Source organism: Rhinoderma darwinii, chromosome 10, assembly GCF_050947455.1.
Source record: "Rhinoderma darwinii isolate aRhiDar2 chromosome 10, aRhiDar2.hap1, whole genome shotgun sequence".
Taxonomy (NCBI): Eukaryota; Metazoa; Chordata; class Amphibia; order Anura; family Rhinodermatidae; genus Rhinoderma; species Rhinoderma darwinii.
Window position 1 is genome coordinate 27,514,242 of NC_134696.1, and position 19,352 is coordinate 27,533,593.

A 19,352-nucleotide genomic window follows, 5' to 3' on the forward strand; every position below is an offset into this window, starting at 1 on the left:
ACCTTGGGCTGTGTTAAAGCCAATCAATGATATCTAAGCTTACTATGCCCGCTTTTTGTGCCACTTTGACTTCAAACGTAATAAATTTGTCGGACTGCTGCTAAACCCGGCTTTTCTAGCCAGTTTTTAAAGATGGCGAGAGGAGAGAAGTTGCAAATTATGGCACAAATATGGTGTGCGCCATAATTTGCCACTTTTCTATGCCAAAACATGCATATCAAGTGATAAATTTCACCCATAGTCCCTGAAAATTATCAAGGATTCATTGGTGCCGTTTCATATATGCTTGACCCGGATTGGTCTGGTTGTATGATCAATAGATATCCACAGTAAAAAAATTAAAAATACATCTTCAGAACTGTTATCAAAGGCACCTTAAAACGAGGGCAATTTATAAGTTGCACATATAGGGTTAAAGTTGTTTTTAGAAAAACATGGCTGCTTTCTTCCAAGAACAGTGCCACACCTGTACAAAGGTTGTGTGTGGTATTGCAGATCAGCCCTATTCACTTCAACAGAGCTGAGCTGCAATACCAGATGCAACCACTGGTGGTCTTGTTTCTGGAAGAAGGAAGACATTTTTTCTAATGTTGAAAAAGCCCTTTAAGCTACCGGGAGCTCGGAGCTCCCATGATGCAGCTCCCACAATCAGAGTTCGTTGGCGGAGCATTGCAGGCTGCTGTCTGCCACTCAGCTGCTCTCAGCCAATCAGTATCACTCCTAGTGTTCTACGCAATGCTGATTGGCTGAGAGTAAAACGGCAAAGATCTACCCATCTCCCAAATGGCCTTTTCAGCTGAATGCCAGGTACAGTATACAGCCCCCTAAAGTCTGGTTCTGGGGGCTCTAGGCACCTGCTAGTTTAACCCTCGCTGCTTGATGTCAATGAATTAAGGGGCACACGTCTCACATGTATTACCTGTTTTGTAAGGGATCCTGTAAAACGCTGGTGGACGGGGCTATATAGGCCTGGAGTAAAGTCTTGACTGGAGATTTAAATGGTGTATTCTTATCTGCGGACCTGAAGCCACTAAAATCATGTGTCCCAACAAAAAAACGTGCAGCCTCCTGAATCTGTGGAACGTCAAGATGACTGAATCGAAACAAGACAAATTTTAGCATGAAATGCATTCAATCTGCTAATCCAGAATAGTCCAGTTATGTAGACAGATCGATACAATGACGTCATTGCCGCAGCTTAACGTTACACTTACCTCTGGCTCGCCGCCCAGCATAGATTCCGCTCAAATACCGGCAAATCTGTGTGTTTACACCCGGTGACTAATCGGTAACAGTATGTCCGGGACATCGCCTTGAAGCGAGCATGAAAGTCGTCACTTACACGGATAGCCTTTAAAATGCTGAGAGGGAGAAAGATATATAGAATTATTATACAGTATATATATATATAAAGAAACCACAACAAATATCTCTTCACTGATTGGGTGACAGCATTGTGTAGCAAATGCACAATAAGGGGTTTATAAAATCAAAGGCTTTTCTAATGGGATTTAGAGACCCCCAGAAGCCTCAGATTAGCACCAAATCATTGCAGACAATTCAATTCAGAAGAGAGATAGAGTATATCTGCACTAAATGGACAAAAGTATTTGGACACACATCTTAGGCTACATTCAGACGAGCGTAGCTAACCTCGGATGTGAAAAACTGTTTTTCACGTCCTAGGTGCACCCGTGCCGGGCTCGTTGCTACGGATCCCCCATAGACTACAATCTATGGAGGGATGCGTGACACGCCGTAAAATAGGACATGTCCTATTTTTTCACGGACCCTTCACATGCTCCGAAGAGTGGAGGGTGTTTTATCTGCAAAGGAGGGACCAACTCTATAATAATGTCCATGGATTTAGAATGGGATGTCCTAAAAGCTCCTGTAGGTGTAATGTGTAGGTGTCCCAATACTTGTGTCCATATAGTGTGTGTATATATTTGTATTTTCTGTTTGTTTAAGGCTGACACTATATAATTACGTCATGCTGCCCTTCAAACCTTTTGAATACTGAAGAAGATAATCAATGGGTTAACATACCAACGTTCTCAATCCACTGTAGTCTTATTTCCCCAAAAGCAGGAGCCCCACAGGAGTATGTGCAGGACCTATTCCCTCTCCCCCTCAAGGTAAGAGCTGAACAAGTACTATAGCGCCAATTAGTTACTATGGTAACGCGTTGTGTGTGTGAGTGACGCATTACGGACAGGAATGTACAGTTTTCTGTGTTCACATGCCAGAAATCACTGCCGCTCCATCTCATCTGTTAGCAACAGTAAACATGCCGCCGCCGCGCGTTGCCACTTATCTCTTTTACTGGATTTCTCCCGACTGCCAGCGGCATCTGCAATAGATTTTAAAGCTCTGTGTTTTCCTGACCGCAGTGCCAGCTTATCCCCATATAATTAAAAGCAACAATTGTAAAGCGAAGCACTTGACTTGCAACGTCCACGGTACCTCCGAACGTCTTCCAGGACCATCCTAAGATTGGCAATAGGGTAACAAGCCCAGCCATGGTTAAAGGGGATCGCCGTTTTGGACAATCCCTACTTTTTAGAAGGGTCCCTTGACACTAAGCAGATCACAAAGTGTCCTCCTGCTGGGACCCCCAGCGATCAGCTGTAACCTGTGGGAAAATCTGGGAGTGAGGGAAAGTCCACACGTAGCGTAAACACTGCGGATTTTCCCCAACGGATTCCGTCGTGAAAAATCTGCGGCATGATACAGTAGCAGCAATGTGGATGAGATTTTAACAAATCTTATTCACACGCTGCGTAAATGAAGAGCAGAAAAAAACACTCAGAAACTGACATGACCATGTCAATTGTATTTGCGGAATCGCTGCTTTTGTGTTTGTGGGTTTTCCCCATTGAATACAATGGGAAGGCAAAACCCGCAAACAGCAGATGTTGCGGGTTTTTTTGCGGTGGAAAAGCTGCGATTCTGCCGCAAAAAACACAACTCAGAAAAAAAAATTCAAAAATCTTATACTTACCCAGAATTCCGTGCTTTGAGGCCTGGCCTCCTGGGAGGGTGTTTCAACCCATGTGACCGCTGCAGCCGATCGCAGGCTGCAGCGGTCACATGGGATAAAGCGTAATCCCAGGAGGCCAGGCTGCAGGACGTCAAGTATGTGTTTGTTTTTTTAAACGTGCGGTGTTTCATAGCGGACATTCCGGCCGAAATTCCTTGCAGCCACCAGGTCGGATACACTGTGTAACTTTACAGTGTATCCGCCCTGCGTGAATGTAGCTAAATATCCCTGCAGCGCCACCACAGGGGAAATTAAGCATTACACAGTGCTCATTCATATCAATGTGTTGTCTGTGTAATGCAGGACAGGGCAGGTCCTCCAGAGCGAGAGACAATCTTTGTAACCGTTCTCCACTCTGACCATGATAAGAGGATCCTGAACAGGGGACCCCCCTCAAACTCCCAATCCCCTAAAGGGTATATGAATCTTTTTTTTTTTTTTGCTGGACAACAACTAACTGGTTTTATGAAACATATATCAGAATGTGTTAGCATTTTTTACAGACAGATACAAATTTTACAATCAAGTTCAAGAGGAACACCACCCAGAAGTGATTGTATGAGAGGATCCTAATCTCTTGGTCAGAATGAAGAACAGTTACAAAGAGAGTTTCTTAGGCCTCATGCACACGACCGTAAAAACACCCGTTATTGCGGGTCGTTATTACGACCCGCAATAACGGGCTCATAGGCTTCTGTTAGCCACGGGTACCTTCCCGTTTGCTCACGGGAAGGTACCCGTGCCGTTAAAAAAGATAGAACATGCCCTATTTCATGCCGTAATAACGGCACGGGCATCCCATAGAAGTCTATGGGGCTCCCGTAATCATGGGTGGCTGCGTGTGTTCACCCGTGATTACGGGAGCGTTGCGAGGTGAGGCGAGGTCAGGGGACTACCCGGTCTGCAGGCCACAGCCCAGTGGCGTAACTACCGCCGGGACTACAATGAAAACTATGGCAGAGCGGGGAGGTATCTCCCCGCTCTGCCATAAACAAGACATGTATCCCCTATCCTGTAAAAAATAAAAATAAAAGACGTTCATACTTACCGACAACTCTCCAGTCCGGTCTCCCGCCCGTTGCCTTGGTGACGCGTCCCTCTCGACATCCGGGCCGACGTCCTGGATGACGTTTCAGGCCATGTGACCGCTGCAGCCAATCACAGGTCAATCACAGGCTGCAGCGGTCACATGGACTGCCGCGTCATCCAGGGATGTCGGGCTGGATGTGAAGAGAGGGACGCGTCACCAAGACAACGGCCGGGTAAGTATGAATTTCTTTAACTTTTATTACAGAAAAGGCTGTCCCTTCTCTCTATCCTGCACTGATAGAGAGAAGGGGCTGCCGATTAGTGCAGTGCTATTTTGCTGCCAAAAACGTGCTCGTAAATACGGGTGGAATACGTGTGACACCGGACCCATATTTACGAGCACGGGTTCGTAAATACTGGTGCAAAACGGGTGGAATACGTGTGACACCGGACCCGTATTTACGCCAGTATTTACGGGTGTGAAAAAATACGGTCGTGTGCATGAGGCCTTACTCTGGAGGACCTGTCCTGTCCTGTATTACACAGACAACCCATTTATTTGAATGTGTACTCTGTAATGCTTAATTTCCCCTGTGGTGGCACTGCAGGGAAATGTAACACTTACTGCCAGGTTTCCCCAGATTACAGCTGATCACAGGGGGTCTCAGCAGAGAGACACATTGTGATCAGCTTATTGTCAAGGGAATCCTAACAAGTTGGGAATGTCCAAAACTAAGAACCCCTTTAAGTTCATTGAATCAGAAATGTGATCTTCCCAAAAAAACATTTATGGCTGGATTTCCCCTTTAAGATTCTTGGGGACACCATTCTAGTAGTTCTATTCTTATTCATACAGGAGCAGTATTACAGTAGTTCTATTCTTCTCCATAGGGGGCAGTATTAGTATAGCGGTGGTATAATACTTATATGCTACAGTTTATAAGGCCCATGGCTGAAATCGACTTGGAGGGACAATTATTTTTGAGATCCAGCACTAACAAGTCTCCTGGCAGCTCTTGCAAATGAATTACTCAGCAGGGGGCGACGATGAGCATGGGAAAGTTCTTTCTAAAAAAATTAGAATTTGAAATCTGATATCAAGGGAAAAATGGCCTTTATTGTGTAAAAATTTCAAATGTTGATATGGATTGTAAAACAAGATGAGCCGATTGGGCATGGCGGACTACCAGTGTTGTATATTAATCTCCATTACTTCGTAATACTCACCTGATGGGCTCCGGATGTAGATGGAAATTCAAAGCTTTCACCAATATGGCTTCTGAGAACGGAGATTTATCCGGGTCCCTCTCAATGTCTACATGCGCAGAATTACAGATTGCATGGACTCCTGAGTCTGTACGGCTGGAGATTGTGAATTTCACTTTGTTAACAGGCCTGAGCTTCTGTGCAGCCACCTATGGCCAGAAAAAAATAAAATAAAATTATCATAATATAAAAGAAAGTATGTACAATATTTTTTAAGGTAACAAAAAATGAATGGCAATCAGACCACCCACTGGTGGGAGCTAATATGATTACATCACAGCGCCCTCTAGTGGTTGTGTGCAAGATTATCACAGCACCATCTAGTGGCAAAGTGTATGATTACATTTTTTAAATAATTTACAAGTAAACAGGCAGAATTTTCAATGCAAAAATACTCATGCCCATTGTGCTGGATGGAATTCACTAACGCAACTGAACCACGTGGATGTACGTTAGACAATGCGCTTGACTAATGCCTTACATCCCTTCTGCTAGCTTTTTAGAGTTTGCCGAGTGGAGGTAAAAAAAAAAAAAAAAAAAAAAAAAGAAGAGAAAAAATTTGATTTTGTAACCAAAACAAGCTGGGGTATTGCCTGGGAACCGGAGCGAGACAGGAGTCTTTTCCCTTCTCCACGTCTGCGTTGTTACCATTTACATGTGTTTTTCATTATGGAGTAAAATCATATTGTTCATGATCAGGAGGAAACGAGATATTCCCTGAGAAATACCGTATTGTGGTGACAGATGACATTTATATTAATGCCAATGTAAACCCCAGTCTTCCTGATGCCCATCACACTGAAATACAGAACACTTGGTCCTATTTACATTACTACATAATATTATACTTTATGAATATATTAGATTTGGATTGTTACTATTTTAAGTAAATTTTGAAGATCTCCGGTAACATCTCCTAATCTTGGCAAATCTTCTGTCCAGTCTACAAAATGTATGGGCCCATACTGTACCTCTAAATCAAAGTGTGGCTCGATCTATCACATGCCGTATTACACAGGTATTCCTACTTCAAAACATTGGCACCACATGGCAGCATACAGAGCGCCTATAGCTCTATAGTATGGGACCGTAGGGACTGAGCGCAGGCTACTTGTACATGGCTTTTCTGTGTGCAAGAGGCAATAAAGAGGATCTGTCAGCTCTCCTGACATGTTTATTTTAGCAAACACTTGCATTTCCCATAAAAAAAGAATCCTGGAGCATCTTTTTTTAGAACTACGTGTTGTGCCATTCCTCTGTTCCTCCTGGAAATGTATGAATAAATTTAACAACTGAGTATTACCATTGCCCTTGTCAATTGGGTGTGTCCCTACACTGTCACCACTAAATGGACAGGGTTAGGGCTTGTCCACACGTAACGGAATTTCTACGTATTTTCCGTCCGCAATTGCGGATGGAAAATACACAGCAGAATACACAGTAGCAGCAAAGTGGGTGGGATTTAACAAAGCTCATCCACACGCTGCGTAAAATTTCCGACCAGAAATTGACCTGCGGTGTGCATTTTTTTGTACTGCAGCATGTTAATTCCTGCTGCGGAAAGTGACTGAATTGCTGCGTTTTTCAGAAGAGACGTCACCATCTCCCAGCATTGAGAAAAATGCTGAAAAATGCAGGAAATGGTGCGGTTTTTCCGCAGCGGAAATTCTGCAGAAATTTTCTGCAGCGATCCCGTTACGTGTGGACAAGCCCTTAGGGAATGTCCACACACAATGGAGTTGCTGCAGAAAATTTCTGCAGCAATTCCGTTGAAAGTCAAAGGCTTTCCGCTGCGTTTTTCACAGCGTTAGGAGATGGAGACATGGACACAGGAATGGACATGCTGCGGTACGAAAAATACGCACCACAGGTCAATTTGGGCTCGGAAATTTTACGCAGCATGTGGATGAGATTTGTTAAATCTCATCCACTATGCTGCTAGTGTATTCTGCAGCGTTTTTTTTACGGCTGAAACCCGGTCCGGAAAAAATGTGCAATTCCGTTACATATGGACGAGCCCTTAAGAGTGTGCAGGGACATACCCTGATGAGGAGGGGAATTGCAATGCCCAGTTGTCAATTTATACATTTCCAGGAGGAATAACAGAGGAACAGCACAATGAAGAATTCTAATAAAAAAAATGTTCCGGCTTTGGTATTTAATGGAGAATATAAGAATTTACTTTAAAAAAAAATAAAAAAAAAAAAAAATGAATAAGACATAAGGATTGCGGACAGGTCATTGTTTATGAAAAACTAAGATTATTAGCCTACATTCTAGCCCATGCTTTTAAAGATGTTTTATCATACAAGCAAAATATAAAGATGGCCATAACACAACTGCAATCTGTAAAAACAGAGCTGCAGGGTACATCAAGGGGGAGGTATAGACCTATGCATTGGATTCAGAGTAGGGCTGGGCAGTAATCATAATAAAACTAAAATTCAGCTCAATTAACCAACGTCGTCTTGAGCATTTCGTTGTTTTAAAAAAAAAAAAAAAAATTGGGTTTTAAACGGCATCTGCATCTTCAGGACGCATGGATACAGTTAAATCCAATGGTACAGCAGGGGACCGTAATGTCCCTGCTCTACCATTCACTATGTATCGCCGGGCGCGAGGCTATGGCATCATCGTGCCAGTCTGGGATCTCCTCCACCTGTCTCGGATCTCCTCCACCCATCGTTGGAACGGGGTTAGGAGAGTATGTACTTTATCAGGCACTATTGGGGCGGTGTGGGGCAGCTATGGGGCAGTTATGGGGGCAGCTATGTGGGGCAGCTATAGAGGCATTATACTGTGTGAAAGTCAGTTATAAGGGCATAATACTGTGTAGAGGTTACATGTTCAATTTATCGTGATTTTGTTTTAGGTCATAATCGCCGAGCCCTAATTCAGACTACCACAGACTCCAACAAGCAGTGCAGCTAAGCTGGAGTCACTCATCATACATGTGCTGAAATGGAGCATAGCTAAAAAAAAAAACAACAAAGAACAAATAGCAGGGCGGCATTACCCATAAGAAGTGACTTCTAGATCATTTTTAGGCCACACTGCACATCTGCTTAATGAGATGAGATTTCATGCATTATATATTTAGTATATAACATTGCGTTCAATGCAGTAACATTATAAAATATTGAATGAAAACCAATGATCATTCGCAGTAGAATAATCATCATAGATTTGCCCAACCACAATGTAATGGAGTCGGCACTGACCCAGCAGCACTTCATATTGTGGCCTGTGCACACCGCTGCCCAGATCAGTGGCACGTGGCGCACACATAGCAGATTTACTGTATTTGTAATGTGCTGGCATTAAAGTCAGTGCTGCATAAATAAACCACGCTGGACGTCATGCATGAAATCTAGCACAAATAAAAATGGCACAATTGGCTACAACAAACAATGATCGTTCATTGGACAAGAAACTAAAACCAGTAATGGATGCCAGTTCTCATCCAGCTTTCCCAAAATACTGAATGGCAATCTGCCTGCTTCAACAGGATTATGGGAGTCGTAGACAGATCAGTGCAGTTTGATACTTTTGCCATTTAAGAGACTGGAAAAGTTGGGTGTTGACCAATATGGCTGCCATTAAAGCTCCCACATGAGTTATCAGGATAGGCCAACAATAGATGATGGGTCGGGGTCCGACTCCTGGGACCCCCGACGATCAGCTGTTTTGAAGGGGATGCAGTGCTGCTTCCCCTTTATTTCTACTTGCTCACTGTGATTCACCGACACACATTTAGTGGTGATTCACAGGTATTGCAGCCTTCTTCCATTGAAGTGAATGGGAGAAAAGGCTGCAATACCTGTGAATCGCCACTAAATGCATGTCGGAGAATCACAGTGAGCAAGCTTCCCCCCCTTCAAAACAGCAGATCGGCGGGGCCTCCGGGAGTCGGACCCCAACCCATCAGCTATTGATGGCCTATCCTGGGGATAGGCCATCAATTTTCACAGGCTAGAAAACCCCTTTAAGGTACTATTACATGGGCCGACATGGGTAGTGTAAACGAGCGCCGATCATTGAGACAGCTCATTGATCGACGCTCGTTTGCTCCTTTCACACGGAGCGGGACGAGTGCTCGTTACTACGATCGCTCGTCCCTATATATTTTCATCATGTCAGCAGTGCTTCCCCCTGATTACACAGCGAGATGTGCTGCCGACAACGATAGCTTTTAATTCTGCATAAAAGGGCAGATCAGTCAATGAACGAGCGTTTGCTTGTTCACTGGCTGATCGTTGCCCTAATTACACAGGGCAATGATCGGGAAGGAGCGTTCATATGAACATTGGCCCATTTAATAGGGCCTTAAAACATGTGTTCAATATCCCTGCAGCGCCACTACAGGGGAAATGAAGTATTACATGTTGCCCATTGAAATCAAGGTGCTGTCCAGGTAATGCAAGAATATATTGGATCCTCCAGAGAAAGAAAAACTCTTTGTAGCAGCCGGCACCCAACTCTGGCTAATAGATGGGGGTCCTAAAAAGGTTCTCAGGGAAATCTCAGCAATATTCTACATGATACAATTACATATATGACGTTTTATAAGAATTTATTACACATGGCGTATTATATAGAATGTGATTATAATACACGCAGCCGGTCATACAATCTGGCCGTGAGGCAGTTAAAGGAACATTTCTGGACTCTGGTTCTGCATTCTTTGCTCTCGTTGCACGGCGCTGGCTTGGCAGCTGGCCGCGGCCCTTGGAAGACTTCTGTTCCCAGATCTGCCGCACTCTGGCCATCGCCCTGCCTGCGCCCGGCTGCTGGGGTGAGAAGCAGCACATGTGGAATGAATAAGGAGTCACAGGAGCGTGAGGGGGGAACATGACAACACATTGGGGGCCCACGTCTAGTCACGCTTCTGTGACTCTCACAAACCGAGGCTCAGAATGAAAATAAAGAGAAAAACAAAACATGAGTATCCCTGGAACATGTGGAGGACAAGCGGAGGTTGCTCACGAAAAGCAGCGAGGAATATTTGGCCTTATTAGCGAAGGTGCAGAATGATAAAATAAATGACTAAAACTAAAACAACAACCCACAAAACATGACAAAACCCTGTGTACAAACAGCATGTGTTCCCGAGAACATCACAGTTCAATAAAGACGTGGAATAAGCAGAATTTTTCCAATGTGGTCTATATTTATATGTAGCAGAGCGGAGTTTGTCTTACAAAAAAGAAATCATTGCAATTTCATGTGTCATCTGTGTATTTACATAGACCATAAATTATCTCACAAAGAAGTTAAGTGACAAGTTCAGCTCTGCTACATCACACACTTTCCAAAACAGTTAATTTTTAAGCACCAGGTCAATATGGATATAGATTTTACGCAAAAAAAAAAAAATCAGTCACCAAGACAGACCTTAGACATGTATACCGAACAACATTAATATGGTGGACATCACCCACTAAACCGCCCTCAGATGCCCTATTCCGGGTGTTGAAAGGGAGCGCATGATGTACGTTGTATAAAACAATTATAAAGTAGTCATGGAGGTGTCAGGTGGTCCCTCACATCCAATCAGCCGAGTGGGATGCTTTGTTTTGCATACAGCGCACACTTCGGAGATGCTGAGTAGGGTTAAAAGGTATCGATTGGTGACAAATCCTCTAAATGTAAAAATTCACAGAATATTTAAAGGGGATTTCCACAGAATATATATATTTTTTTTAAATGTCATATATTAGTTGCCATGGTTTGGCGATTAGGTTTCTTTTACTCAGATATTGGCAAATTGTTGTCTTGTTGTGGCAGCCATTTTTGCTAAAGTCACAACAGGCAGTGCAGCCATATTGGATCTCACCTTTCAATTGGCTCCTCAGAAACTGATGCCCATTTGTCATTATATTCGATCACTAAAGTGGCAATTTACAGAGAAACAAATTCAAAGCGGTCACCAAATGGTCCCAAGCATGGACTCAAATGTAGAAATGAACGCAACAGAACAATGGGCGTTGCAGACTACTAAATACCAGACTATTGGAATATCGTTTTACTAATCCAGTAAAACATCCAATTGAAATTGAAACGCGTCAGGAACAAGTCATGTGGATGTCAGACTATTGGAATATTGCTGTAGATCAGTCATAACTGGCGGTTGTCATGGGCCCGAGGCCACAAAGGGAAAGGCAAATGCAAATGGCACTGCCTTCCCCAATGATCAGGCGTGAGCGACTGCAGTCACACATGCTCAGCCCCACCGCCCGGATGTTCTTGTACACTGGCACCAGGATGATTCCTGCTATTATTTGCCCTGCACATGTTGAAATGTTGCTCTATAACCCGTTCACTTAGGTTCCGGCCCCTTCAATTTGCACTCTCGGAGCACCGTCACAACCTCAGACTTGATAATGGACTTGGACTGCACTCTCCAACTCTTCACCATCTTAAATATTTATGGCGAACAAGAACAAAAACCTCCCGTGTGGCACACAGCAAGCCCCTGCGAATACAGACGGTTGTAGTCTAATTTTCTGGATTGCTGCCTCACTCACTTGTACAGTCCTAGAAAGAATGTTCCATGGCTCGGAGATCTGAGTGCAGTCTCCACACATCTGAATAAGCCAAAATTTCACATGCGAGCCCCAGCCATGCTGCAGCTTATAAAATATTAATGCCATACAGCAGCGTGGCCACGTGGCGGATCCCAAGGGCAAAGAGAGGCAACTCAGAAACGTTCCTCTTCTGCCCCTAAAAATTGATTCTTTCCATGTTCTTTCATCTATATTGACCTATTTGCATGTTACAGGGACGCAGCGGAGTGTCGAGTGACCGCATGCTCTTAACATTAACCCGTCGTCTTAGAATAGAAATAAAGAATGCTAAAATAACACATATATATTCAGATAAAACTCACTGGTATAGTAAAATTTGGGCCCAAAATGCTGACCTCAGAACCGCAGCTGCAGGGCGGGGGATATTAAAGGTTTATATACGCTTGTGAATACCCGTAGTAAAATGTTGTCATTCCGGCACCTGATAGTCTGGATAGCCCACTGGTCTGGTGCATGAGACGAAGACTGCCCCATACTTCATTTTGATGTAGAATTTCCAGGACCCTAATGAGCACGCAGCAGAGTCAGTAGCAGGGGTAGGACAAGCTCTCTTGGTGCCCAAGGCAATAGTCTCATAATGCAACATCACCACAACCTTCGATCCCTTAAGTATATAGCTGTCGGATGGACAAGCATACATTGAGCCCCACTTTTAATGGAACCCTAGACTGCGGCCGACTCCTCATAGAAGTGATAGTTGAAAGAGGGAGGTCAGTGGTGAGACTTTCTCTAAATTAAAAAAAATACCTTATTAGAAGTATAGGTTTGGAGTGATGCCCAGAATAAGATTACAGAAATATGGCAACCTGAACCAATACCCCAAGGGAAAAAAGGCAGCGATAGTATTTGATGACACGTGTGAATGACAAATATGCTCTGTTGTGCGAAGTTCGGCTATGGTTGATTATTAACGGGTCTTAAGGTCATTAGAACTGCGTGATATGGGCCTTGCATATGAGCGCTGATCAACAAATCATTGATCGGCGTTAGTTTACTCCTTTCACAAGGAGCAATGATCAATTATATGTATGAGGATGGGCAATCGTTACTATGATCGTGCTTACCATCATGTCGGCAGCACATCTCACTGTTTATACAGGGAGATGTGCTGCCAACTAGCGACCATTTTATTGGTCACGTAAATAAGCAGATCAGCAGATGAAGGAGTGTTTGCTCGTTTGATCGGCTGATCGTTACCCACTTCACACAGGACAATGATCAGGAATGAGCGTTCGTATGAACATTCGTTTGCCCGATCATTGGCCAGTGTAAGGGCTCCTGCACACAACCACGTGCCACTCGGGCCGTTTTTTCACAGCATCCGAGTGGCACCCGATAATTTTCACAGACCCATTTACTTCAGTAGGTAAAACGATCTTTCCACGGATCACAGACGGTCGTGTGACAGAGCCCTAAAAGAGCCGTCACTATTAAGTTGTATTATCCATCAATGACCGTTACAATTAAAGTGGGTTTGTAGGAATTTACATTGATTGCTTATCATTAGGATATCAATGTGTGATTGGTGGGATTCCGACCTCTGGTACCCCCAATGTACCAGAGGTGTGACGCATGCTGGAGTACCACAGAACCTTCGTTGTTGTATTCAACCCAATATTGCCTGTACATGCAGCTGTGCCTGGTCCTAGAGAAGGGGCCGCGGCCCAGAGTTTAGACCCTCACCAATCACATATTGGTGGCATACGGCTCTATCCTAAGGATAGTTCATATTGTAGGAGATATCTATTTGTGTGCTACCCTTTCCGAACAAGTGATCCAATCAGAACACATCGTATTGGGAGAAAATCTTCCCAACTTATGCAAGTTCCATTGCCGAATCACTGATCTGATGTCTTCTACTATGTGAGAGCTTATAGGGCCCGATGCACACGACCGTAAAATCGCCCGTAATTACGGGCCCATTCATTTCTATGGTCGACGGACACCTTCCCATAGGTCTATGGGAGGGTGTCCGTACTGTAGAAACCTGCCGAAAAAAATAGGACATGTCCTATTTTTTTATTTTACGGACCGTGCTCCTAATGGGAGCACGACCCGTAAAAACGTCCGGCCGACCGTGCCCGTGATTACGGGAGGTAATTACGGGCACGGTGGTGTGCATGAAGCCAAAGGCAGGACATTCACTGTATCGGTAGGAAACCGCTTCTCTTTTGTGGTTTAGTCAATGCACATTAGGATCAGCAGAGCATGTTCATGCTAAAGGAATGTAGAAGACTATATCTAAATATATAGCAAAAGTCTAGTCTTGACCCTGTTGGAAGAAAGGATCAGCCAATGTCATGAATAAAAAGACCCAGATCCTCCTACATAAGTTACGGCACATGTGGAGTGATCAGAAGCAGGCCCACTATTTGGACTCGTGCCGGCCATCAATGCTGCTGGAAGCGGACCCCCAAGAAGAATTTCGGCCGTGCTTACTTCCTTATCAGTAGATTCAGAACAGCCGATGATGAATCGTTACAGTAAAGATCCAAAAATTCTTCAGTTTAGCAGGAAGCATATAATCCCGTAATAAACCTGCTCTTCCCAGGACATTAACATTTTTAAAAGGTTTATGGATGCGGCAGATCATAGATGAAAGCACAGAGGGGTTAAACAATTTCATGAAGCTTCACAAAAGATGGATACGTCTCCCCACATGGTTTCAATAAAAACGACCAGCGCAGCAGATCCTGGCCGTGCACCAAATCACACATAAAAGTACAACGCAGATTTTTGGATTCTTTCTGAGATTGATGTTTGATGCCAGTGATAAAACGTTTTGTTAGCATTTCCCGTTTTGCAAACGCGGTCGATATCTGCAGAAACGAGACCGAGGCAACATGCGCACATTGCGGGATTTTATGGAGAAAATCTGCATCAAAACCGCAGATAAACAAAGGGAATTCCACTGGTAAAATCCACACCTACTATTCAGTTTTTTTTATGCATTTTCTGTGCAGATTTTACATTTGATGACATTTTTTACACTGCAGATTTTGGTGTGTTTTTTTTTTTTTATAAACTTGCCGGTTACAATTTTGAAACGGAAACGCAAGATAAATTTACATGCTGAAGATTTTACATCCCAACTGCAGGTCAATTTACGTGCAGAAAAATTCTGCAACGTGTAGATGAAATTTGAAGTATCATTTATTTTGCTGCCACTGTATTACACTGCAAATTTGCCGCAGGAAAATCGGCATGGTGTGCACGCGGCCATAGGCTGGATTCACACATTGCGGATTTATTGAAGATCGCGATGCAGATTTTTCAACCAAAGTCAGAAGTGGTTTTAATAGAAATGGGAAATACAAAGGAAGAATTTATACTTCTCCTTTTCTCCTGTATCCACTCACTCCTGACTTCAGCTCAAAAATCACATCAAAATCTGCAACAAATATGCGACGTGTGAATGCTGCAGATTTTGGTGCAGAAATCCATGCATAGCAGAAACAATCCCATTCAGATGAATAGAACAGATTTTCAGTCGCAGAAATTTCTGTAACAAAATATACACATCTATACGTACAGGAGGCCTGAGGCTGGATTTACACGGGACGGACAGTCTGCAGCGGATTACTGTCCTAGCCATGTGGACGAGATACGAACAAATCTCATCCACATGCTGCTGAACATTTTCCAAACGGAAATCAGAACACATTGCAAATTTTGAAATTCCACAGATCATTCTATTCTGGATGTTTACTGTGGATTTCACGCTTTTCAATGTAGAGGGGGTGAAATGCGCTGTAAAATCCGCACATAACGTGCAGATTTAGCTGCAGAAACGTTGCGGAAAACTCGCAGGATTTCTGCCCTGTCATACCAGCCTGAGGCCACATGCACACGACGCGTATTACGTGCAGATTTTCCTGCGGCCAATTTGCAGCGTAATACAATCCCAGCAAAGTGAATGAGATTTCAAGTCATCTCATCTACGTGTTGCGGCATTTTTCCACACATAAATGGACCTGCGGTGCGGATTATAAAAACTGCATCATGTTCATTTATCTTGCGTTTCAGTCTCAGAATTGTATCTGACAAGTTCATAATGAAAAGGAACCAAAATCCGCAGCATAAAAACCGCAACTATTTTCGCATCTAAATGTAAAAATCGCACTTAGAAAACTCATCAAAAAACACAATGTATGCATGTAGCCTCAGGATGAATATACAAATATAAATGTATAAAAAAATATATAGATGTTTAACTATGTTACGCACACTGATCTTTAAAAAGGGTCGGAGCTGGCTAAATTAAGAATTGTCCCAAAAAACTCTTTTACAAACTTAAGTCAGAGCCGCCAAGTATTTATTTGCATATGTAGCCTGGAGTCTGGAGGGCAGTGGCTATTGGACCCGATGATCATACGAACCCCGGTGCCCCACAGCATAGCAGAGCTGCTGGGTCTAAGACCACCCAGATAAGCCGTCACCACAGGGGCTGTTGTGCGCTGGGGTTTATATGGATGTGGCGGCTTCTGGCTCCGTATTTTTTTTAGCCAAACTCAGAAGTGGACACAAAGTAAGGAGATGTATCAGTCTTTTCTTTAAACCTTTCCTCCCCTTTGGATCTGGCTTTGGCTAAAACAACGGAGCCAAAAACTTGCATCAAAAACTGCGTGTGTGATCCAGAAAAAAAAAAAAGGTATCAACATATTTCCTGATCCGTCACTTTTGAAATATTTCTCCCCGAAAACTTCTAGTTTGTTTTGCTAAAACCTCATACTGTAAAAAGTGTTTGATTTTGGCACAACGTGGGGGTTTAACAGTGAGTCACACAAGCCATTGAGGGCTGACGGATGATTGATGCTTCCTCCCACATCACTCCACTGTAATTTGCACTTCAATAAGAACAGCCATGAAAAATTCTACTTTTTCTGGTCTTGAAGAATCTTACATAACTAAATTATCACTGCTAAGAACTGCAAACGGATAAATTCACAGCCATACCCAAAAGCTGAATTAAGAATATAGCACTTGAAATGAGGTCACCCCAATCATGGCGGCACATATGGAATGTTCATCTCCAAATAGCTCCATAGGTAAAGTGCAGCTAAACGTCCGACAAACTTCTGACATGTCATAGAACCTGATAAAATTGGCCAATGGAAAGCCATGCTTTACTTGATCCATACAATACGTGGACAATGGTGTAAAATGCCACCCTGGAGGAGGGAGGATGGAAAAAAAAATGTCGAAGATATATATCTTTATATTTATGGAACAGTATTGATGATACATAAAGATGTCTAAAATGCATAGGGGACTCCAAAAATATGGTAAATTCCTTTAAAGTGTAGCTAAACGTTCGACAAACTTTGGACAAAGTTTGGATTGGTGGGGGTCCGAGCACGGAGACCCCCACCAATCGCTAGAACTAAGCAGCTGAAGCACTTGTGCGAGCCACTTTGTGTCTGTTCGGCTTTTTCCAGAAAGCCAAAGTATCGGAGTACGGGCTCATAGACTTTGTATTGAGCCCGTACTCCGATACATTTATTTCCGGAAAAAGCCGAACAGACACGAAGCGGCTGAGCGATCACACGAGCACTTCGGCTGCTTCGTTCTAGTGATTGGTGGGGGTCTCCGTGCTCGGACCCCCACCAATCCAAACTTTGTCCAAAGTTTGTTGAACGTTTAGCTACACTTTAAAGGAATTTACCATATTTTTGGAGTCCCCTATGCATTTTAGACATCTTTATGTATCATCAATACTGTTCCATAAATATAAAGATATATATCTTCGACATTTTTTTTTTCATCCTCCCTCCTCCAGGGTGGCATTTTACACCATTGTCCACGTATTGTATGGATCAAGTAAAGCATGGTTTTCCATTGGCCAATTTTATCAGGTTCAAACATACTAGTTACACATTTATAGGAACTGTGAAGAGTTTTTAACCAATAGACATCACTCATACTGAATTCTAGATTGAGGAGAAGACCTCGATGCATAGGTGCATTGGAGATACACATTTGGAAGTCTGATTAGTTTGTCCATACCATCATTTTCTATACATTTTCACGGTCACTGTAATTTAGATGGTATTGGACAGTGACGTCAAGAGCTTGGCAAAGCCAGAGCCCCCGAGCAGAGGGCTAGTAGATGCTCTGCACCTGGACTCTGGCCCTGGAAAAGCTCCTGACGTCACTGTCTATATATGGACAGTGACTTCAGAAATTTTCCCTGGGCCGGTTCCCGGGTGACGTTTTCCACTGCATGCCATACAGTGAGATACGCTTTGGCCTTTCAAAAGTATATGTCGGGAATCTACCTGGCATACACGTCCGACAGAAGGCCAAAACGTCACGTGAATTGGTCCTTAGATCATAGGCCAAACCAAGTTCAGGCAACTGATCTGTATGGCCAGCTTAAGGGAACATCCCTACACAGTGTATCCAACCTAGAACAAGGAGCCGTTGCTATGACAATGCCAGGGGGTCAGTATAGACTTTTTGTTATAAAAATGTAACAAAAAAAAGGCGTGTTTTTTTATTTTTTCAGCTTTGCGATTTTTACCTCCCTTTTGAATTTGATGGGGAAAACTCGCAATAAAATAGCAATGATTTTGAAACATAAATTGACATTATAAAGCCGCACTGCAGATAAGTTTATGAACGTTTTCTGATTTTTCCAAAGCGTGTGAATGAGATTTGTTCAAATCTGTTCAAATTTTTCTGCACAGAATTCCAGTGTGGAAATTACACAGCGTTTGGGCTACGTGGGAGCCCAGCCAAAAAGGGTTGTGTAGGATTATGGCAGCGCTGCAATACCAGAAACATTACCTGGACAAGAGTGGAGCGTTTTCTAGGGGAATTAAAAAAAAAAAAAAAAAAAGTTTACTATTTTGTCTAATCCTGGACTATCTTTTTAAAGAGGCTCTGTCACCACATTATAAGTGCCCTATCTCCTACATAATGTGATCGGCGCTGTAATCTAGATTACAGAAGTGCTTTTTATTTAGAAAAACTATAAATTTTGAAAGAGTTATGACCTATTTCAGCTTTATGCTAAAGACTTTCTTAATGCAAAACTGGGCGTTTTTTAGCTTTTGACCAAGTGGGCGTTGTGGAGAGAAGTGTATGACGCTGACCAATCAGCGTCATACACTTCTCTCCATTCATGTACTCAGCACATAGTGATCTTGCTAGATCATGATGTGCTGTCACTTACTCACATATTAACGTTACTGAAGTGTCTTGAGAGTGAATAGACATCACTACCAGCCAGGACGCGATGTCTATTCACACTCCCGACACTTCGGTAAAGTTTGTGTGGACTTAATGACAGCAAGCGTGATCTCGCGAGTTCACGCTGTAAATGACAGCAGTAGCGTGATCTCGATGTGTTGTGCTGTAAGTCCACACAAACGTTACTGAAGTGTCGTGATTGTGAATAGACATCCAGTCCTGGCTGGTAGTGA

At 43.2% G+C, this 19,352-nt stretch overlaps 1 protein-coding gene across 1 annotated transcript in view; it reads right to left on the reverse strand.

The window, feature by feature from the left end:
• Positions 1-19,352, reverse strand: part of PUSL1 (pseudouridine synthase like 1) — a 45,187-nt gene that overhangs the window by 9,920 nt on the left and 15,915 nt on the right. Inside the window, exons 3-5 of the mRNA XM_075840940.1 lie at positions 5,300-5,487; positions 1,215-1,361; positions 920-1,093 (exon numbers count right to left, since the gene is read on the reverse strand). Of these exons, the coding sequence (XP_075697055.1) occupies positions 920-1,093; positions 1,215-1,361; positions 5,300-5,487 (509 nt within the window). The remainder of the gene's footprint in view (positions 1-919; positions 1,094-1,214; positions 1,362-5,299; positions 5,488-19,352) is intronic.